Below are 24,119 nucleotides of genomic sequence, written 5' to 3'. Positions count from 1 at the left end.
ATTTCCCTTCTGTTGGTTGGACCGTTGCCTTCAATCGGGTCTTGGCTGTTAGGAAACCCCTGGGGTTCCGGTCACTGACGGATTTGACCTATTTAACGGCAACTCCAAGCCTGGTCGGGGTCCGCAGGCCCTGCCGGTTTGTGCTGGCTTCACTTCGCTCCCCGGTTCGGTACCGGCGGGCCATCGCCCGTCCCCGGTCCTACGGTTCCGCGTTGATCTGCCTTTCCTGCAGACGGCCACCACCGTCTGCCAACCTTGCTCTAACTGCCCAGGCCATGTACCCGGACACAGTCAGTTTGCTCTTCTACTACCACTTTACTCCTCACGCTTCCACTTCCCTAACTGATCTCTACTGACTTCCTTTTCCCGCCTCCAGGACTGTGAACTCCTCAGTGGGTGGGGCCAACTTCCTGGCTCCACCCCATCTGGTGTGGACATCAGCCCCTGGAGGGAGGCAACAAGGATTTTGTGTCTGGCTGATGTGCCTATCTCGGGGTGGGGGTGCATGTTGTAGTACCTGTGACGACCTGGCTAGTCCAGGGCGCCACACTCAGTACTAGTAATGATTAGTGATGAGAGAGCACTACTATGCTTGGGTGCTCGGTACTAGTAATGATTAGTGATGAGAGAGCCCTACCATGCTCGGGTGCTCAGTACTAGTAATGATTAGTGATGAGAGAGCACTACCACGCTCGGGTTCTCAGTACTAGTAATGATTAGTGATGAGCAAGCACTGCCATGCTCGGGTGCTCAGTACTAGTAATGATTAGTGATGAGAGAGCACATCTATTCTTGGGTGCTCGGTACTAGTAATGATTAGTGATGTTAGAGCACTACCATGCTCAGGTGCACGGTACTAGTAATGTTAAGTGATGAGAGAGCACTACCATGCTTGGGTGCTCAGTACTCGTAATGATTAGTGATGAAAGAGCACTACTATGCTTGGGTGCTCAGTACTAGTAATGATTAGTGATGAGAGAGCACTACTATGCTTGGGTGCTTGGTACTAGTAATGATTAGTGATGAGAGAGCACTACCATACTTGGGTTCTCGGTACTAGTAATGATTAGTGATGAGCGAGCACTGCCATGCTCAGGTGCACGGTACTAGTAATGATTAGTGATGAGAGAGCACTACCATGCTCAGGTGCACGGTACTAGTAACGATTAGTGATGAGCGAGCACTACCATGCTCGGGTGCTCGGTACTAGTAATGATTAGTGATGAAAGAGCACTACTATGCTTGGGTGCTTGGTACTACAGTCAGGGCCAGAAATATTTGGACAGCGACACAAGTTTTGTTATTTTAGCTGTTTACAAAAACATGTTCAGAAATACAATTATATATATAATATTGGCTGAAAGTGCACACTCCCAGCTGCAATATGAGAGTTTTCGCATCCAAATCGGAGAAAGGGTTTAGGAATCATAGCTCTGTAATGCATAGCCTCCTCTTTTTCAAGGGACCAAAAGTAATTGGACAAGGGACTCTAAGGGCTGCAATTAACTCTGAAGGCGTCTCCCTCGTTAACCTGTAATCAATGAAGTAGGTAAAAGGTCTGGGGTTGATTACAGGTGTGTGGTTTTGCATTTGGAAGCTGTTGCTGTGACCAGACAACATGCGGTCTAAGGAACTCTCAATTGAGGTGAAGCAGAACATCCTGAGGCTGAAAAAAAGAAAGAATCCATCAGAGAGATAGCAGACATGCTTGGAGTAGCAAAATCAACAGTCGGGTACATTCTGAGAAAAAAGGAATTGACTGGTGAGCTTGGGAACTCAAAAAGGCCTGGGCGTCCACGGATGACAACAGTGGTGGATGATCGCCGCATACTTTCTTTGGTGAAAAGAACCCGTTCGCAACATCAACTGAAGTCCAGAACACTCTCAGTGAAGTAGGTGTATCTGTCTCTAAGTCAACAGTAAAGAGAAGACTCCATGAAAGTAAATACAAAGGGTTCACATCTAGATGCAAACCATTCATCAATTCCAAAAATAGACAGGCCAGAGTTAAATTTGCTGAAAAACACCTCATGAAGCCAGCTCAGTTCTGGAAAAGTATTCTATGGACAGATGACACAAAGATCAACCTGTACCAGAATGATGGGAAGAAAAAAAGTTTGGAGAAGAAAGGGAACGGCACATGATCCAAGGCACACCACATCCTCTGTAAAACATGGTGGAGGCAACGTGATGGCATGGGCATGCATGGCTTTCAATGGCACTGGGTCACTTGTGTTTATTGATGACATAACAGCAGACAAGAGTAGCCGGATGAATTCTGAAGTGTACCGGGATATACTTTCAGCCCAGATTCAGCCAAATGCCGCAAAGTTGATTGGACGGCGCTTCATAGTACAGATGGGCAATGACCCCAAGCATATAGCCAAAGCTACCCAGGAGTTCATGAGTGCTAAAAAGTGGAACATTCTGCAATGGCCAAGTCAATCACCAGATCTTAACCCAATTGAGCATGCATTTCACTTGCTCAAATCCAGACTTAAGACGGAAAGACCCACAAACAAGCAAGACCTGAAGGCTGCGGCTGTAAAGGCCTGGCAAAGCATTAAGAAGGAGGAAACCCAGCGTTTGGTGATGTCCATGGGTTCCAGACTTAAGGCAGTGATTGCCTCCAAAGGATTCGCAACAAAATATTGAAAATAAAAATATTTTGTTTGGGTTTGGTTTATTTGTCCAATTACTTTTGACCTCCTAAAATGTGAAGTGTTTGTAAAGAAATGTGTACAATTCCTACAATTTCTATCAGATATTTTTGTTCAAACCTTCAAATTAAACGTTACAATCTGCACCTGAATTCTGTTGTAGAGGTTTCATTTCAAATCCAATGTGGTGGCATGCAGAGCCCAACTCGCGAAAATTGTGTCACTGTCCAAATATTTCTGGACCTAACTGTAGTAATGATTAGTGATGAGAGAGCACTACCATACTTGGGTTCTTGGTACTAGTAATGATTAGTGATGAGCGAGCACTGCCATGCTCAGGTGCACGGTACTAGTAACGATTAGTGATGAGCGAGCACTACCATGCTCAGGTGCACGGTACTAGTAACGATTAGTGATGAGCGAGCACTACCATGCTCAGGTGCACGGTACTAGTAACGATTAGTGATGAGCGAGCACTACCATGCTCAGGTGCACGGTACTAGTAACGATTAGTGATGACCGAGCACTACCATGCTCGGGTGCTCGGTACTAGTAATGATTAGTGATGAGCGAGCACTGCCATACTCGGGTGCTCAGTACTCGTAACAATTAGTGATGAGTGGGCACTACCATGCTCTGGTGCTTGGTTCTCGTAACCAGTAGTCGGACGTTTGGATGAGCTTGACTTGTTTAGCGAGTACAATGGGAAACTTGATCATTTTTCCGGAAGATTTGGACTTCCATTATACTCTGGTGCTCGATTTAAGCCTTTTTGAGCCTCCAACTGCTTGTTACGAGTATCGAGCACCCGAGCATGGTAGTGCCTGCTCATCACTAGTACTGAGCACCTGAGTATGGTAGTGCTCGCTCATGACTAGTACAGAGCACCCGAGCATGGTAGTGCCCGCTCATCACTAGTACTGAGCACCCGAGCATGGTAGTGCTCGCTCATGACTAGTACAGAGCACCCGAGCATGGTAGTCCTCGCTCATCACTAGTACAGAGCACCCGAGCATGGTAGTGCTCGCTCATCACTAGTACAGAGCACCAGAGCATGGTAGTGCTCGCTCATGACTAGTACAGAGCACCCGAGCATGGTAGTGCTCGCTCATCACTAGTACAGAGCACCAGAGCATGGTAGTGCTCGCTCATCACTAGTACAGAGCACCAGAGCATGGTAGTGCTCGCTCATCACTAGTACAGAGCACCTGAGCATGGTAGTGCACGCTCATCACTAGTTGTCACCTATCAGAAATATATCTAACTCAGAACCTCTATACTCCAAGGGCTGACTTCAGAACTTATTTTCACTATTGGTTTATTAATTTTAGGACAATTTTTTTCGTTTTAAAGAAAGCAAAATGAGAAAGTTATTATTGTTGGAGATGCCCTTAAAGTGTCCTCGGAGGAGGCTGATATAAGAATCCCGCCTTGTGTTATGTCAGACTACACTTCTAGTTTACGTATAAGCCTAAAACATTTCTCTGACACGTCCAGAAGAATGTGACCCCCGGGCTGCAGAACACACAGGGGATGTTTAGATTGCGGAGGATTCTGGGCTGTGCAGCCCCTTCTCACCCTCTTTGTGGTACAGGCAGAGGCCTTCTCCTCCATACTTGTGCCCAGCTCCCTCCTTTGTAGTCAGTCGTGTCCTTTTATGTTTTCTTCAGCGCAGTTCTCTTTGGCTGCAGGACATTGTATTCCTGCTCAGTTTACTAGAGAATGGACGGAAAGTTTCCAGTTTCCTTATATTTCTTGGATCTGTCAAGTCTTAAGGAGGACTGGAAGAATTCAGAGAAAATGATCGGCCCAAGCTTTATTAACAGTTCTCTGGAGAAATTATTAATAGCTGGCTGACAACTATTGTAGGCAACTTCACAACCCCAACAGGTTGTCACTCAGTTTTTCTTGGACAGACTGACCCTTTAAGACTTGGGTACACCATTACACATGATGAGCTTAGGTACACCACCTCTGCAGATAGTATTACACATGATGACCTTAGGTACACCAACTCTGCGGATAGTATTACACATGATGAGCTTAGGTACACCAACTCTGCGGATAGAATTACACATGATGAGCTTAGGTACACCAGCACTGCAGACAGTATTACACATGATGAGCTTAGATAACAGCTCTGCAGATAGTATTGAGTCGCCCACCACAGCGCTGCAGCGGTCGCCTGCGTGACACTGCAGAGACGTCTCTGTAGGGACCCTTCTGGCAACAGGTATGTTCACTTGCAAAGGAGTCGTGACGCCACTCTCGGTGTTGCGGTCAGGGTGATGGGTGATCGCTACTATAGTTTAACGAGCACCTGGGGCTGATGGTATCTGCAGTTGGATGGTGTGGCCTCCCGAGAGTGAGGCTGGCCCCAGGGGCTCGTGTGTATGTGTGTGGAACAACAGGTCGCAGAAGAACTCAGTCTCAGTCCAGAAATGTCTTTCAACTTGTTTACTCACGTTCAGCTGGTTTTGTGAGATAACCCGATCGATACTGAGATAGACAAGAGAGAACCAGGTATCCTTCAGGCTGATGTAGGGGTGACTGCTGGCTCGCCTTCCTTGTACTTCTTGTTTCGGACAACCCCTGACTTAAAGTACTGTGGGACTCATCCAGGGAAGTCGCATCTGCCTTTTCTCCCCTTTCTGGCCCGTTTGCTGGCAGCGTGGACAAGGTGGATAGCCCCCTTGTTGCTGCTGATGCTCGGACTCTGTGTTGGTTGGTGTGGAACCTCTAGTCCCACCACCTGCAGGATTTAGCAGACCACTAAATGGATGTCTGGCTCTAGGGACCTGTTTCCTGTGCGTGCTTCATTACCAGGAGTCCCCGTACTCAACTGCCTGTCCTTTCTCTTCTGCAGGAGTCTTTCAGGCTGACTGTGTGGCGCCCTGGACAAGCCAGGGGCCACAGAGAACAACACCAACACACCCCACACTCCCGGTCAGGCACACCGAAGTCAGACACAAAACCCTTGTTGCCTTCCTCCAGGGGCTGATGTCCACACCAGGGGGTGGGCCAGGCGGTTGGTCCCACCCACTGAGGAGTTCACAGTCCTGGAGGCGGGAAAAGAGCTCAGTTTGTAGTTTGGAAGTGAAAGTGAGAGGAAGGAGAGTGGTAAAGGAGCAGACTGAAGTTGGTCCGGGTGTGTGGCCCGGACGGATCAGCAAGGTTGGCAGACGGTAGTGACCGTCTGCAGGAGTGGCCTATCGGAGTTTACCGTAAGGACCGTGGACGGGCGGTGGCCCGGCGGTACCGGACCGGTACGCAAAGAGAAGTCAGCACCATCTGGCAGGGGCTTGCGGACCCCGGCAAGGCTAGGAGTCGCCGTGAAGTTGCCAAATCCGTTAGCGAAGGGAACCTCCTGGGTTTCCCAGCAGCCAAGTCCCGACAGAAGGCAACAGTCCAACCAAGAGAGGGAGACACCGCCACCGCCAAGGCAACCGTTTCCCAGGGCCAGAGCCTGCGGGCAAAAGGGGCTCCTCCAGCCCATATCCGAGCTGGGGAGCGGGTTACCGGTGGGAACCCATTGGAACCATCAACCGTACATAGGTGCAGGGAAAGGCAGTCACCATCAACCTGCCGGGAGAAACAACACCGCAGCCGTCTGTGGGACCCGTCCATCCAGCCGTGTGTTTTACCGAGAACTGTGTCCTCATCATTGGCTGAGTGAGTACCACCGTGCCGTGCGGCACAGTGCTGCCCCCGCGACCCTGCACCTGCCCAGGCCCTGTAACCCGCCTGCCAAGCATCCCTACCCCATCACCGGGCCCCGGGACAACCAACCCCCTACCCACGGAGGGGAGAACTAACAACAAAGCTGCTCCCTGTCACTGCTCCCGGGATCCCCGTCCAGAGCAGCGGTGGTGTCACCAATATCACCACAACCGTGGGTGGCGTCACGGACAATAACCAAATCCCCACAATCAATCCCCATCCCTTTTCACTCATGGGCGAGGAACGCCGCTCGAGTCCCCGGGATCCGGCCCACCGCTCGAGCCACCACCGAGCAGCAGCCGCAGCAGCAGCAGCGGCCGGACCCGAGCAGTGGGAGAGCGCAGCGTCCCCTCCTCCGCCCGCGACAACAGGATCCTACTGTTCTACCGACTGGTGGAAGTGCGCTTTGTGTGACCGCCGGAGGGGTCCGGCCGGAAAAGTTGAGAAGCCGCCATCTTTGGCACGAAGGGTTCCCGCTCGAGCGTCTCCTCGAGTAGTGGAGGCGCGACGGCCAAAACCCCGCCCCGATAGAGGAGGGGCCGGAAAGAGACTAAGGGGGACAGATGGCGGCTGGCCGCATGTAGCGCGTGGCTATAAAAGCAGGGACACCAGGACCCTGCGGCTATCTTGTTCCTGGAAGAAGCCGCCAGCAAGATGTACATGCCGTCCTGTAGCACTGTAGCCCCCGCACCTGGAACCGCGGCGTGGGTGGAGATCCGGACCGCGCAGCTCCAACAGAGGCTGCAGGTCAAGATGCAGCTCCTCTTGGAGGAGTGGGAGACCAACATGCCGGAAGTCATAGCGACCGTGCGGAGACGCGAGGAGGAAGTTGCCGAAGGGAGGGTGAGTGACCCACGCCCCGGTACCCCAAGTGGGTCGGTCATCGTGGCTGCGGGACCCGGTCTGAACCCCCTCGCTACCCGTCCCGGCTGCCGTGACGCCGCCACTAGGCCCGCTACCCCCGCAACCAGTAGCGATACCCCGCATGTCCGCCCAGGCGGACCGACCTGTAGCCGGAGCCCGTGACCGATCGGAGGTGCTGCCCTGGAAGGTCCAGAAGCCCGAGCCGGAGGCATTTACAGAAACTTCCCCCGAGCCGGAGCCGACAGGCTGCTCTGTGCAGAAGGCCCAACCCCCACACCTCAGCTGAGGTTGCGCTGGGTTGCCGCTGCAAAGCAGCACCCCAGGCCAAGTCACCACGGGCCTTCCGCCCAGATCACCAGCGGTGGGCAGTGTTCAGCAGGTCCCGCGGGGCCCGACCCGTGCGCCGGAGCTCGCAGCAGCACCGTACTGGGATAGGGAGACGGTACCGTTGGGCCTGGAGATGGCGGAAAGGGAAAGGAAGAAGGCAGAGATGGTGGCCCGTACAATCCGGGAGAAGGAAAGCCTGAGGCAAGCGACCTTCCGTGTCTGGGGCCCCCTGTATGAAGGGCAGGTGAGGCGGTTCGATGTCCGCCGGGGCTATGGCTTCATATATGAACTGGGCCTGGAGGCCGAAGTCTTCATAGCCCGGCGGGATGTTAACGCCCACCTGCCAGAAGAGCACCCGGGCCGCAACTTGATGCCAGGGGACCTGGTACAATACACCCGGCACTGCAGGGAGAGGGGGTGGTTTGCGCTGGATGTGAAGTTGAGGGGCAGCCAGGAGGCCCGTGTGTGCACCGCGCCCCCTCCCCCAAGTGATGCCGAGGACTCAGAGTGATGGCAGCGGAATACCGTTGTCTTTGTCCCCGTTAGGACCCTACAGTTGTGTTAAGAAATTACCGTTTTGAAAGTTGAATGATAAAAATGATACCGTGAAGATTCACCTGTTTGAAGCCTTGATTAGAACCGGTCGTTGCCGGCACCGTTGTCCCCGTGGGGACTGTTTTACAAGTTATGCATAAGGGACTCCTTATGAACAGGCCCGAGAACTAGCAGGGCAACCACAAACTTGTGGCTTGTAAATAAAATGTGTTGTTGTGGCTTCTACCGTTACCGCCTCCGGAGAGGCAGATTGGAGGAAGGGCCCGCAGTGGAGTAGGCTGGGGCCCAGCCACCACCGGAACCGGTGGCAATCCTCTGGGGGTTTCAGGGGTTCCCCATGGACGTGGGTCCCCTGAAAAGGACAGAACCCGCTCGGGCAACTTGTGCTGGACTGGGGTCAAGGGGTGCTGCCTGTTTTCTTAGGGGCAGCATCAGGGCCAGGTTGCTTGGGTGGGAGAGAGCGGAAGCCGTAACCGTAACGTTTAAGTAAGAGTACCTCCCGTTGTGGGAAGGTGTTATTTTACTTGTATGTGTTTACCGTTTTTTTCTATTTTTCAGTTTGTAAAAATAAAACCGGTGATGGATGGGCAGCCCGCGGACGGTCTGCATTTAACTAAAGGGGAATGTGGCGCCCTGGACAAGCCAGGGGCCACAGAGAACAACACCAACACACCCCACACTCCCGGTCAGGCACACCAAAGTCAGACACAAAACCCTTGTTACCTTCCTCCAGGGGCTGATGTCCACACAAGGGGGTGGGCCAGGCGGTTGGTCCCGCCCACCGAGGAGTTCACAGTCCTGGAGGCGGGAAAAGAGCTCACTTTGTAGTTTGGAAGTGAAAGTGAGAGGAAGGAGAGTGGTAAAGATGCAGACTGAAGTTGGTCCGGGTGTGTGGCCCGGACGGATCAGCAAGGTTGGCAGACGGTGGTGACTGTCTGCAGGAGTGGCCTATCGGAGTTTACCGTAAGGACCGTGGACGGGCGGTGGCCCGGCGGTACCGGACCGGTACGCAAAGAGAAGTCAGCACCATCTGGCAGGGGCTTGCGGACCCCGGCAAGGCTAGGAGTCGCCGTGAAGTTGCCAAATCCGTTAGCGAAGGGAACCTCCTGGGTTTCCCAGCAGCCAAGTCCCGACAGAAGGCAACAGTCCAACCAAGAGAGGGAGACACCGCCACCGCCAAGGCAACCGTTTCCCAGGGCCAGAGCCGGCGGGCAAAAGGGGCTCCTCCAGCCCATATCCGAGCTGGGGAGCGGGTTACCGGTGGGAACCCATTGGAACCATCAACCGTACATAGGTGCAGGGAAAGGCAGTCACCATCAACCTGCCGGGAGAAACAACACCGCAGCCGTCTGTGGGACCCGTCCATCCAGCCGTGTGTTTTACCGAGAACTGTGTCCTCATCATTGGCTGAGTGAGTACCACCGTGCCGTGCGGCACAGCGCTGCCCCCGTGACCCTGCACCCGCCCAGGCCCTGTAACTCGCCTGCCAACCATCCCTACCCATCATGGGGCCCCGGGACAACCAACCCCCTACCCACGGAGGGGAGAACTAACAACAAAGCTGCTCCCTATCACCGCTCCCGGGATCCCCGTCCAGAGCAGCGGTGGTGTCACCAATATCACCACAACCGTGGGTGGCGTCACGGACAATAACCAAATCCCCACAATCAATCCCCATCCCTTTTCACTCACGGGCGAGGAACGCCGCTCGAGTCCCCGGGATCCGGCCCACCGCTCGAGCTACCACCGAGCAGCAGCAGCAGCGGCCGGACCCGAGCAGTGGGAGAGCGCAGCGTCCCCTCCTCCGCCCGCGACAAATGTACTCCCCCGTCAGCAGCCACTACACATGCAAGGTCTGACTAGCATGTCTGCGTGCCCGCTCCCCGCTTCAGGTTCCGCTTGCTCCTCTCCTAATCCTTCTCTGACTGACTGGCACTGCACAAGTAGCTTCCAGCTTCTCCACCGCACCACTAGCAGAGATGTGGAGGCCACGCCCCCTCCTGGGTCTGCCCAGGGGTCCCCTCTAAGATGTGTGTGAGAGACCTGGTTACTATGTGTTTGTGCATACACACCCTACTCAGCCTTTGGGATTACCTGTTTGCACTCACCCAGCATGGATGCAGTACTCAGTGGTGCCTGACCAGGTCAGGGGCGCCACATTATTACACATGATGAGCTTAGAAACACCAACTATGCAGATAGTATTACACATGATGGGCTTAGGTATATAGCTCTGCAGATAGTATTATACATGATGAGCTTAGGTACACATGATGAGCTTAGGTACACAGCTCCGCAGACATTATTACACATGATGAGCATAGATAGACTGTATTATACATAATTAGCTTAGGTACACAGCTCTGCACATAGTATTACACATGATGAGCTTAGGTACACCAGCTCTGCAGATAGTATTACAAATGAGTTTTGGTATGTAGTTCTGCAGATAGTATTACACATGTTTAGCTTAGGCACACAGCCTTGCAGACAGTAGTACACATAATAAGCTTAGATACACTGCTCTGCAGACCATATTACATATGATGGGCTTAGATACACAGGTCTGCAAAACGTATCACACAGTATTCCACATGACGGACTTAGATATTAGGCTTTGCCGACAGTATTCTACATGATGGGCTTAGATACACTGCTCTGCAGATCATATTACATCTGATGGGCTTAGATACACAGGTCTGCAGACAGTATTACATATGATGGATTTAGATATTCAGCTTTGCAGACAGTATTCCACATGATGGGCTTAGATGCACAGCTCTGTAGACAATATTCCACATGATGGGCTTGGATACCTAGCTCCACAGATAATATTACACATGATAGGCTTAGATACTCAGCTCTGCGAATAATATTACACTTGAAGGAAAATATTTCCTGATGTCACTCAGTAATATTACATGATGGGGGTAGTAGTTGTCAGTTCTTATCGTGTGGGATTTGGGTGTCCGGGCAGTATCCTGCCAGTCATCTCATCGGTGGCACTGTTGCTGTATGTGACAGCTGAGGCTATAGGACCTGTGCTGGCCCAGTGGCCTCTATGAAAGGCCCATTGTTCTCCGGGGATGCACACACCATGTTATCAGCTGAGCTGACATGCTGATGTCCCTTTAAACCAGCTGCTCCTTCCAACAAATGCTCGGGATATAAATACTCAGGCTCCGGTTACCTTCCGCGTGTCCGAAAACAACTTTCATTTTATTTTTGCTTTTGGTGACAGGAAGATGTCAACTGCCCAAATAGGAGATCATCAGCGGACTATTATTAATGGCAGAGGAGCACTTTCTAGCAAGTCCAGAACTTTTCCCAGCCACATTCTGAATTGGATGATAACAGGGAGCAACAGATTGCGTTTACCAATATCAGCAAATATTGACTGCAGGGTTACTGTCCCTTTAATTAACCCCTGTAATAAATGCAAAGTGCCCCCATTAAATGGAACACACCAATCTGTCAACAAAAGGAAGAGGGGGCTTTAACAACAGCAGAATTATGGGACAAAAGACTCTTTGGTGGCCGTGGAGGTTGTTAGAGGATTGTTCCTATTTCTACAGGCAGCTTTTTCAAAAAGTCTAATTATGGGGTTGCGGCATAGGTAATATCCTACTAAAATTGCTCTTTCCCTTTGCATAAAAGCCAGATCAGTCACTCTGCTACAGTAGAAGCATCTGTGTATCATTAATCCACTTCTTTTAGCAATTATATAACATAACACAGAACTTCACAGCAGGCTGTAAAATGACATGGTCTGACTTTACTACTATGCTGACCCCTAGTGGTCAATGTTAAAAATGCAAAATATAATGACTAATCTATATTATTAATTATTATTATTATGATTATTAAAGCGCCATTTATTCCATGGTGCTTTACATGTGAAAAGGGGTACACATAATAGGAACAAGTTCAATAATCATAAACAAAACAAGGCACAGGTAGAGGGGGAGGGACGACCCTGCCCGCGAAGGCTCACAGTCTACAAGGGATGGGTGAGGATACAGTAGGTGAGAGTGGACATGATCGTGCAGCACTATAGGTTACAGCAGATTGTAAGCTTGTTGGAAGAGATGGGTCTTCGGGTTTCTTTTAAAGCTTGTCAAGGTAGACGAGAGTCTGATATATTGTGGTAGAGCGTTCCAGAGTATGGGGGAGGCTCGGGAGAACTCTTGGTTGTGATTATGGGAAGAGGAGATGCAAGAGGAGTAGAGAAGGAGATCTTGTGAGAATCGAAGGTTACATGCAGGTAAGTACCAAGACAAGGTCACAAATGTATGAAGGAGAGAGGTTGTGGATGGCTTTGTAGGTCATGGTTAGGGTTTTGAACTGGAGTCGTTGGGCAATGGGAAGCCAGTGAAGGGATTGGCAGAGAGGAGACGTCTGGGAGTAGCGGGGGAACAGGTGGATTAGTCGGACAGCATAGCTTAGAATACAATGTACGGGTGTGAGACTGTTAGAAGGAAGGCCATAGAGCAGGGGGTTGCAGTAGTCCAGGCATGAGATACTAAGGGCACGCGCTAGATGTTTTGCAGCTTCTTGGGAAAGGGATGTATGAATCTGGAAAATATTTTTTTGAGTTGGAGGCGGCAGAAGGTGAAGAGAGCTTGGATGTGTGGCTTGAAGGAGCGAGCAGAGTGAGGGTTACTCCCAGGCAGAGAGCATGCGGGACTGGGGAGAGTGAACAGCCATTGACTTTGATGGGTAAGTCAGTTGGGGGATTTGAGTGACAAGGAGGAATGATGATGAATTCTGTTTTGTCCATTTTCAGTTTTAGAAATCGAGCACAGAAAAAGGATGAAATAGCAGACAGACATTGTGGATAGGTGATGTCAGGTTCAGAGGAGTAGATCTGTGTATCATCAGTGTAGGGGTGATGCTAAAAGCCGTGGGACTCTTATCAGTTGTCAGTTGTCTAGGACTGAAGGTGTAGATGGAGAACAGTGGTCCACGAATGGAACCATGGCGGACACCGACAAATAGGAGGCGAGATGAGGAGGTGGTGTGAGAGTGGGAGAGGCTAAAAGTTTGGTCGGTTAGGTGTGAGGAGATCCACGATACGGCCAAGTCTGTGATGCCCAGAGATGAGAACCTGTAGTAGAAAGGATAGGTCTACTGTGTCAAAGGCAGAGGAAAGGTCCTGGAGGACAGAGTAGTGTTGCTTGGCTTTGGTGGCTTTAGTTAGGGCAGTTTCAGTGTAATGATTGCATTTATTATGTCACAGACTTAAAACTACAGTGTATCAATGAGAGAAAAATTCTTATCAGTGTCTAGTAATTAATATTTCTAGTATTGAGCCCTCTAGTGGTTAGTATTTTAGTATTTGGCACTGCAGGTGAGTGAAATTTGAAGATGACAATTCTTGCGTAACCATTGAGATGGGATCGCGTTCCTCTCCACGGTGCAGGAAGTCTGTTAATCATTATTCATTTCTTCAGTGCATGAGGCCGGTTCCAGTAGGATGCTCACGTGTGTCCACACATTGTGTGCCTGCTTTCATTTATCTTACCCTTTGGTCATGGAATTCATGGTTGGGGTCTTCCTATATTAATAACACAAGTCCATATCTTTGTGTTGTATATTGCTTTTCGAGCAGTAATATATTCCTGTAGTGGTTATGTAAATGATTATAGAAGCGAATTTACCAAGAAATGAGGTCGGAGAAGGGTTGGGGTGCAGATAGTAATGGGTTATAGCAGGGATACTATCCTTACATTTTGAAATATCCATGATGGAAGGATCAAGTCAGATCACACCCCAAAGTCTATGCACAAAATGAGCAACACCTCTTACAACCAATAATCAGCAAAAAAATATTCATTGCAAAGGTGGTGACATTTTTGTAAATATTTATTTAGCAAATAGTCTTCCCCCGCTATATCGCGGTTCACTTATTGCGGCTTCACTGTATCGCGGGTACCGGGGAGGGGGAGGGGCGGCAGTGGTGGTGGAATAGGGTCACGAGTCGCTGCGGATGCTGGCAGGAACATCTAGAAACTGTCAGTGGTGCGGGCTTCAAAGATATGGCTCCCGGAGTCGGCACGTGTGTAGATTGATCTAACGACTCAATGACGAAATGAGATCTCATCTGCGCATGCACCACCTCTGGACGTCATTTTCCTTAAGTCCGCTGCTGGGAGATCAAAGGGTCGGAGGCGGCGGGTGCATAGATGAGATCTTGAGCGGAGAGCTCAAAATGCGCACGCACTGACTCTGGGTGCCAATATTTGTTGCCCGCACCACTGCCATTTTCAGGATGGCCCCTGCCTCACCTTCCACAGCCTCCACCAACCCCTGCTTATAAGACGCACCTCTCATTTTGCTCCCAAATTTTTGGGAGGAAAATTACGTCTTATAATTCGCAAAATACGGATAAATAATAAAGTAAATATAGCTCCGCTACTTCGCGGATTTTCACCAGTTGCGGGGGTCTCTAGAACGTAATTCCCACAATGGGTGAGGGATCACTGTACTTTTGTGTCCCCTGCGTGAGCATCCGGGCTGCTCGGATCCGGATCCGCGGTGGCTCGAGAGGGCTCCGGACCCGGGGGTCGCACGGCTCCTCAAACCAAGGAGAGTTATGTACAAGGGATGGTGTTGTAAGTTCGTGACGCCACCCGTAGTGCGTGGTAAGATGGAGTACCACCGCTGTGATTGGGAGTACCCGGTGGCGATGGCGTGGGCAGCTAGGTGTTTAACCCCTCCACGGGTAGGGGGGATGCCCCGGGACTCAGTGAAGGTGACGGGGAGGTGCCGTTGGGACAGTAAGGGGTCACTTGCATACTCACTCAGTCCAATAACGCTGACATCGACAACTGTAATAAACCAAAGTTCTGGTCACTGCTGCCGCTGAGAGGGAGCACACCTGGGTCCCGTGCCCGTTGGTGTTGCCTGTTAGTCTGTGACCTTTTCCCTGGCACCTTGTCTTCTAATTGGTCCCTTTAGCCTGAAACTAATCGGGTCCCGCTCCCCAGTATGGCTAACTGGGTGAGCTTGCTCTCAGGGTTCACGCTTGGGATTTTCTGGACCGTGTAGTGGGAAAGTCCTATCCCCCTTGTTGCGCTAGTACCCCGATTTTGGAGCGGGTGGAGAATGGATCTTGAAGGCTCCGTCCTCATCGGGTAAATTGTCAGGACGCCTGAAGCTACTCCCTGACCTAGGGTCCACGTACCCTGTCGTGCCCTAGCCCCTGCCCGGTGATGGCACAAGGCCGCCGGCTGTCCTCCTTGACAGTCCGTGCCCCTTGTCACGATCCCCTGTGACCGAGGTCCAGCTCCTACCAGGCCCAGACCAACGTCTGCCACCTAGTAGTTCACGGAGCCCACATCCTGACCTCTCGTCTCGAGAGTCACTCCTCAACTCAACTGTCTCCTAACACTCCTGACCACCCCCTTAAACAACCCCCCAAGGGGGCGACCCTATTCCACTCAGGCCGTCCACTGGTGGGTGTGGTGCAGAGTGTTCCTAGAATTTTGATTAGCTTGTTCTTGGCAACACCAAAGGTGAGGGACCCGTAACCAAGGAGGAGGTGGATATTGCACATAAGGGCACCCTGTGACGACCTGATAAGCCAGAGTGTCACACTTTCCTTTTATTTAAGTGTTGCTGCCTTTTCCTAAGCTCATTGTCATCCCCTGCTGAGCAACGTGATTTCTATATGTTGCTACTCCCTCGAATATAATTGCTATAAAGCTGTGAGCACATGTTGCATTTTTGAGTGTAGATTTCTCACAAAACCTGACGGGAATCCTGATGCCAGCAAAGTCAATGACAATCCTGACGTGTCATGCACATGTGGCTTATTTGTGACTTGCAGAAAATAATGTCAATTCTTTCAGCGTTCTTGCAGCGTTTTTTTTTACCCACTGACTTCAATTATGTCAGTCAAAAACGCTATAAAAGCGCAGGAATAAAAATGATTGTGTATTTGCTGTATACTTGCTAGGTTTTTGCAGCATTTTTATTTGCTTTTTTGTATGCATTTTTAGACAGCAGTGAATACTATACAAATAAATAATAAAAACCTACTTAGTCGCAGTATTAATATGAGTGTTAGATGTCAGCCGGGCATCCCAGGGTCATATTCATATCATAACTATTCTCCTGCATTGGTTACAGGTGTATTGAACATATAATATAATAATGATTCTGTGTGGTTGTTATTTGATTTTGCTCCTAGGTCTGCTCATTTGTTTGCACTGGCTTAGTTCACCCCTTGTGAGACTCCCATACTTTCACATCTGGAGCAATTATTTTCGCACATCGTTTACGTGCTTTTGTCTTTATATATACATATTTACCTAGTGACTGTGCCATTAATTATTTAAATGTTATTTATAGAACCAATGTAATCGTTTGATTCAGACAACAATGTTTTTATTTCTTATTTTGTGCCCTTGGTCTGTTTTTTTGCACCCTACACATTCCCCTAATTTCTCTTTAGAAATGATTTTAATAAGTATATCCCTTTGAATTAATGTATCAATGAACAATTTTTACATTAATCATTGTAGAAAAGAGTCCCTTTATGGCTGTCGAATCTATCGAGATAGATAATAGGAATAGACAGCAAAAGCGACAGAAATATAATACAATTTTACTCTGTGGAAGTTATTTGACAGATTTTTATGATTAAATAAATGAAAAAAATAGCAGGGACTCCCTCTTATTTTTGATAACCAGCAGAGTTAAAGCAGATAGCTGTGGGCCGATATTATCAGGATGGGAAGGTCCATGGTTATTGGGCTCCTCCCAGTCTAAAAATATCAACCCATAGTCGCCCAAGAAGTGTTGCTTTTCTGATTGCCCTGGTGCAGTGACAATTGGGGTAATGGTAGTTGGGGTTGATGTCAGCTGTGTAGTGTCATCTGGAGTTAGTAATATACAGGCATCTATCAAACACCCCCTTTACTAACCCAGTAAGTGAAAAGAAAAAACATACACATACAAAAATATTTTATTTGAAAAAACACTCCCCCCACACTTTCCCTGATTCACTATTTTATATTTGTAAAAAAATTGTTGTCGTAGTCTAGAGATTTCAAGGTAATCCACAATGAAAACCTGAAAGGCAAAAAGAGAGACATAAAAACAAGACACTGTCCGTTGCTCACCCTTATTAGAAAGCAAAGTTAACGTAGTCCAGCAGTTCCCACAACGTTCCTCGATTACCTGGATCAAAGGCTATGAAGCATCAGAACGAGGCTCCATAGGCTTTGAGCAGCAGCCAGTCCCAGCTCACGGTATCCTCCGTGAGACCCAGGACACTGAGGAATGGTGACGTTCCTGACATCACTGCTCATCAGTGTTCCGGATCTCGTAGTGCGCAGCATGAACCAGGATTGGCTGCTGGTCAAAGCCTATGGAGCCCGTGATGTGCTTCTTCTGGGATGGCTGCAGGCTGGTATTTTTAGGCTGGGAAGGGCCCAATAATATCAGCCCTGAGCTGTGTACTTTACCTTGGCTGGTTATCAATAATAGGGGTGACCTTACCTAGTTTTTTTGTTGTTATGTTTTATTAATCATACAAAGCTGTCCATGAAGCTCCACAGGGTACACATTTTTTTATATATATTGGGGGGTGTGCTATTATATGTCTTTCTGTCTTTAAATCTGTCTCTATCTATCTATCTATCTATCTATCTATATCTTTTAGCTATCTTTATTGCATTCATTGGTGTCCAAAAATGCAGAAAAAATGCATCCAAAAATGCATTGAAAACGAGGCAAAACGCATATTTTTGCCACTGCCCTTTTCCTGCAAAGAGATGCAGAAACGGTGCAGAAATTTCTGCATCCAAATACTCAACATATGCACATACCTTAATACTGACCCCCTATGTACAGGAATAAACTAAGCTTAATACTTCTTCTACATACAGGAATATAACTGTTATAATACTGAATCCTAGTACTGCTCTCCATGTGCAAGAATATACCTACTATAATACTACCTCCTACGTAAAAGACTATAAATATTATAATACTACCTACTATGTAAAAAGAATACATCTACTATAATGCTGCCCTCAATGTACAAGAATATAACCACCATAATACTGCCCCATGTGCAAGAATATAACTACTATATTACTGCCCCTATGTACAAGAATATAACTACTATAATGCTGCCCTCAATGTACAAGAATATAACTACTATAATACTGCCCCCTATGTACAAGAATATAACTACTATAATACTGCCCCTATGTACAAGAATATAACTACTATAATACTGCCCCTATGTACAAGAATATAACTACTATAATACTGCCCCTATGTACAAGAATATAACCACTATAATACTGCCCCATGTGCAAGAATATAACTACTATAACACTGCCCACTATTGAGAAGAATGTGAATTATGGACATTAAAGGGGTTCATCACTCAGTTTTTGCATTTGGCAGCAGCAAGCCCTGATGGGAGAACAATAAAACAAGGCATACTCCGCACTTTCACCCCGCTCCAGCTGCGGTGAAGTCACAGAAGTGAGTGGCGTTATCGCTTTCAGTCCTGCAGACACCTTGAGCCGAGTCCAGGGATGAGTATGCCTTTTTTATTGTTTTCCCATCATGACTTGCTGCTGTCAAAATTTAAAAACGGGGTGAAGAATCCCTTTCAATAATGGGACTAGATGTTTTCTGGTCCATTGTTGTTAATAGTCCCACATACATGACATCCAATAATAGCCTCAAGACGTCTGAGCCTGTGTACTGCTTTATAATAACATATGCCCTAATCTTCATGTCGTCTTTGCTTTCTAGAACATGTTGGCCAAAGCACTGTATGACAATAAGGCAGAATGTCCGGACGAGCTGGCCTTCCGAAAGGGAGACATCATGACCGTTCTAGATCAGAATATCTTCGGTAGCGAGGGCTGGTGGAGGTGCTATCTACATGGACGACAAGGTCTTGCTCCGGCCAACCGGTTACAGCTGCTCACCATACCCCAGAATGAGTCCCCAGTAGCACAGTCCAACTATAACTCCCTGGGCAGGCAACCATCTTCTCAGAGCATCTACCAAGTGCCTTCTGCATCCAAGAGTGAGGCAGCACCCATGTACGAGAGGATGGAAAATCTATACATCACTCCAACAACACAGAAGCCTATATCTGGGGACATCTACCAGACTCCTACTTGTTCTCCTGCTCAAGTCTTCTATGAAAGGACCAATAGCTCCTCCAGTCAGGTAAATGATCATCGAGAACTTCACTATAACTTCTTGAGTCACCCTCTTTCTTTTCAGCCTCAGTATCTCTCTTTTTGTACTTTGGACAACCAATATGACCACCCTGGAAATATGCCTTCACAGACTTTTCCAAACTATTTTACCATCTCAGTTCTTGAATATTCATTCTCAGAGAAAAAAACTCATAAAAGTATGTAAGAATTGTGCAATTTCCTACAAGTGTACAGAGACTGGAGAGTGTGTGTGGAGGGGGAAGGTTTTACGTAAGTGTACTGTCTTCCTCCTACACTTCAAAAACCATAAGAGAACCCTTAAGAAATCGTCAGCGCAGTAGCAGTAATCAGATGATCATGCTGATGACATGGTTAAAATGTTGATGATCATTTTAAGGATGAAATTTCAACAACTTTAAGAAGAATTTTACAGACATCATAATCCTTAAAGGGAATAAGTCAGTAAGCCCAACCCCTGCCATCTCCAAACCACATATATGGGCATGCAGGTCTCAAAAATGTAAATCCAGTGACACCTTTATATTTTCTATCTGTTGCTGCACTAATGTTTTAAATTCATATGCAAATTAGGCTTTAAGTGCTCTGGGCCTGACAAAGCACTTAACTGGAACCTGTCACCAATTTGTTGCCCTATAAGCTGCAGTGGATGTGGCTCAAATGGGCGTCTTCGTCCTCCAGTGCCGGTGCCTCCTCTTTCGGCCATCTTTGTCTTCCATCTTCTGAAGCCGAGGTGCATGATGCGTCCGACGTCATATACACTCGCCAGGATTCAGGTCCTGAGCAGGCGCACTTTGATCTGCCCTAAACAGGGCAGATCAAAGTATTGTAGTGCGCATGCGCGGGACCGGCGAGTGTGTATGACGTAGACGCGTCATGCACACAGGCTTCAGAAGGAGGAAGAAGATGGCCGAAAGAGGAGGCGCCGGCACCGGAGGACGAAGACGCCCATTTGAGCCACATCCACCTCAGCGACCGGTTTAGGTGAGTATTATAAAGTCTTCTTTATGTTCTACACAGCGGTCTGGGCTCTTATATACAGCATGTTAGAATGCTGTAAATAAGAGCCCGGTGGTGATGGCCACAGCTTATAGGGCAAAAAACTGGTGACAGGTTATTATTATTATTATTTATTATTATAGCGCCATTTATTCCATGGCGCTTTACAAGTGAAAGAGGGTATATGTACAACAATCATTAACAGTACAAGACAGACTGGTATAGGAGGAGAGAGGACCCTGCCCGCGAGGGCTCACAGTCTACAGGGAATGGGTGATGGTACAATAGGTGAGGACAGAGCTGGTTGCGCAGTGGTCTACTGGGCTGAGGGCTATTGTAGGTTGTAGGCTTGTTGGAAGAGGTGGGTCTTGAGGTTCCTCTTGAAGCTTTCCACGGTAGTGGAGAGTCTGATGTGCTGAGGTAGAGATTCCCTTTAACAAGCCTCAAGGTTGTTTCTCTCTCCAGCACCAATCTTTTTAGCTTGATTGATAGATTACTATCTAATTTCCTTGCCTTGCGCCTGACATCACAAAGACAGTGAGCTATTAATCAAACTAAATGGGCTGGTGCTGGGTGGGGAAAACAAACGCTGGAGGCAATGGTTTGTTAAGTGCTCTGTCTCGCCCAGAGCACTTAACGCATCATTTGCATACGGTTCAAAACGCAAATTTCTCAGGATTGCAGCGACAGATATAAAGGAGTCATTTGATTTACATTTTTACAGTCTCGGGTAGGGGAGGTTGAAATAATACAATAGGAAGTCAGTAAGTATCTAAAAAAGAATTTCAAAAATTTGTCTCGCACTATGATTTGGGCAGCTTATTTCTTTTTCTGGGGTCACAGCCTTATCCTGACCTCAAGTTCCAGAGTCTGAACCATGAAAATTTAGCATTTTCAGTTGATCCAGCTTGAAATGTTTGAGATTTTTTTAAGGGATGTAAGATAAAAAGACACCACAGACCAGAGGGCGCTGCATTAAAGAAATGGCACTGCGTTCTGTTTACAGCAGCAATGCAATGTTCTGCAGATCCTCAAAATGGAGAAAAAAAAGGTTGTGCTGGGTCGTAAATACTGATAGTTCTCTTCCTTTTATTTACCCTCTGGGATATTGTGCAACACAAATGTTTAAGCTCTCATCATAGTCAGCTGTTGCCAGCAGCTGTGTGATGTCCCCGGCAGAGCCAAAGAGGGGACAGTATGCAGAGCGCTGTGCTTCATGGGCTGCATGTCCAGCTTACATTCCAAGAACTGTCATGTTTTCTGTCAGTCAGCAAAATGTGGTATTTATAGATGTCTCCTGTAGGTTTTTTCTTATACACAGAAAAGAGAAGCTTTGTGTTATGTAGAAGTAAAATCACTGCCGTCCCTAGAAAAATCCTGGTCACTTAACACTAGAAGTCCCAGAGAGGGGTCATTTAACATTTCTACCTTTGGAACCCAGTGACGGGTCGAATGACCTGAAGGATTTTAGCTAACATCCCTATAATCACCGTCTTTTGTTCTGTAATTAAGGCCATTACTGTCGCACCACAGGAGGTTGTTGTTTTCCATTGAGTTTAGCCATTTAGTTTCTAGTTAGTTCTATTCAGTGTGGACTAAGGGTACCGTCACACTTTAGCGACGCTCCAGCGATCCCACCAGCGATCTGACCTGGTCAGGATCGCTGGTGCATCGCTACATGGTCGCTGGTGAGGTGTCAATCAGGCAGATCTCACCAGCGACCAGTGACCAGCCCCCAGCCAGCAGCGAGCGTGGAAGCGATGCTGCGCTTGGTAACTAAGCTAAATATCGGGTAACCAAGCAAAGCACTTCGCTTGGTTAGCCGATATTTACCTTGGTTACCAGTGCACACCGCTTAGCACTGGCTCCCTGCACTCCTAGCCAGAGTACACATCGGGTTAATAAGCAAACCGCTTTGCTTATTTACCATACCACAATGTGTACAGCTACATATGCAGGGAGCAGGGAGCCGGCACTGGCAGCCTGAGAGTGGCGGACGCTAGTAACCAAGGTAAATATCGGGTAACCAAGCAAAGCGCTTCGCTTGGTTACCCGATATTCACCTTGGTTACAGCTTACCGCAGGCTGTCAGAAGCCGGCTCCCTGCTCCCTGCACATTCAGATCGTTGCTCTCTCGCTGTCAAACACAGCGATGTGTGCTTCACAGCGGGAGAGCAACATCCAAAAAATGAACCAGCACTGTGTGTAATGAGCAGCAATTTCACAGCAGGTTGCTGCTCAGTGTCACACACAGCGAGATCGCTAATGAGGTCACTGGTGCGCCACAAAAACCGTGACTCAGCAGCGATCTTGCTAGCGATCTCGCTATGTGAGAAATACCCCTAAGGGTCATTTGACCCTCTTTCGGGACTTCAGGGGGGAGTTCGAAATTTCTGGGACTTCTAGTGTTAAGGGGGAATTCCATTATAATTCTCCTCCCCACTCCAGATTGGTGGTCACTGCAGAAGTCCAAGCCAAAACCATGCAGATGCTTGAGCATTGTATCTCCTTCATGCTCTGAGTCAGTAGTTCTTTTTGATCATGTCCATTAGTCGTCCAATCCTATTGCCCAAGATGACTTCTTGCCCAAGTTCTGACAATGAGACTTGGTCACATAGTTTGACATCAAACCTTGAACTGGTGATTTGAAATAGAAGTAATATGTACATCATTTGTCCTACAGCATCTCTTGACCCTCCCAAGAGCGTCACGTGCTTCAAACGTCACCAAACTAACCCAACCGGAAGTCTACGATGTCCCACCTTCAAAGCTGAATGTTTCAGTTGTCTCCCAAGTGAGTACCTTCTAGATAATTCATCTTGACCTTACATTTTCCTTTCCAAAGTCGTTCAACTGAAAATGCTTCACCTAAATCCCACTCTATGTGTATGGTATATGGTCACATGCTTATGTTGCTGATGGTGCACCTTAGGGTCCAGCTCTTTTTATATTAACTTTTTTCCATGTGTATTGCTTTTTAGCGAGGTACCACACCATCTCCAGTGAATGGACGTTCTCCATTTCTCACCCCGGCTGAACAGCAAATTTACGACATCCCATCTAGTCCGGATACTCCAGGAAGAAGCGATGTCAAGGCTCCTAAAGGTTCAAATGTACGTCTGGTACTTTCAGCCTGTGCAAAATATCCCATCTACTGAGGCTCCGTATCCATAATATTGTGTGACTTTTCTGTTTTTGATGCAATGCTCCCATATAATTATAAAAACATCATGAAAACTTTTATTACCCCATGCCAACTTTTTTACTTTGTTTGCTATCACTACTCCTGTACATTATTTTCACCCAGCCCTCTGAATTTACTTTTTGTTCTCATATAACCTTTATAATTTCATGAAGATCACTTTGTACATATTACAGGTATATGACATCCTCCCAGTGGGTACATTGGCTCATCAGAAGAACAGAAGTGAAACTCCACCTGCAAGTCCTCATTACAACACTCTACCAAACCCCCGAAAGTCAGACTGGATCTACGACTTTCCACTCTCCCCCGAGAGAAATCATTTAAAAGGTGGATGTAGAAAGATATCCATAGACAGAGGCATGGTGTACGACGTGCCACCAACACGGTATGAACCAGTACATTCACACTGTGCATCAGGTCAAATATATGATGTCCCACCACAGCAAAGTAAGTTTTCATCAACGGCCAATCAAAGTCTCTACGATATCCCTGCATCCCGAGACATTTCTGTTCCACAACAAAATGGAAGCTTAAGGAAAGGCTCATCTACTTTTGGGATGCAAGGGTTGG

The 24,119-nt window shown here is 48.1% G+C and overlaps 1 protein-coding gene across 2 annotated transcripts in view; it reads left to right on the top strand.

Annotated features, from left to right (window-relative positions):
- The window catches only part of CASS4 (Cas scaffold protein family member 4), a 139,260-nt gene that overhangs the window by 100,248 nt on the left and 14,893 nt on the right, over nucleotides 1-24,119 (top strand). For both annotated transcript variants that reach the window (XM_075347834.1, XM_075347836.1), the window contains exons 2-5: nucleotides 18,909-19,334; nucleotides 23,028-23,138; nucleotides 23,326-23,457; nucleotides 23,723-24,119. The exon at nucleotides 23,723-24,119 is cut by the window's right edge and continues 941 nt beyond it. In XM_075347834.1, the coding sequence (XP_075203949.1) occupies nucleotides 18,909-19,334; nucleotides 23,028-23,138; nucleotides 23,326-23,457; nucleotides 23,723-24,119 (1,066 nt within the window). The remainder of the gene's footprint in view (nucleotides 1-18,908; nucleotides 19,335-23,027; nucleotides 23,139-23,325; nucleotides 23,458-23,722) is intronic.

The sequence above is a fragment of the Anomaloglossus baeobatrachus genome, chromosome 5 (genome assembly GCF_048569485.1).
Source record: "Anomaloglossus baeobatrachus isolate aAnoBae1 chromosome 5, aAnoBae1.hap1, whole genome shotgun sequence".
Classification (NCBI taxonomy): Eukaryota; Metazoa; Chordata; class Amphibia; order Anura; family Aromobatidae; genus Anomaloglossus; species Anomaloglossus baeobatrachus.
This window is presented reverse-complemented; position numbering and strand designations above follow the sequence as displayed.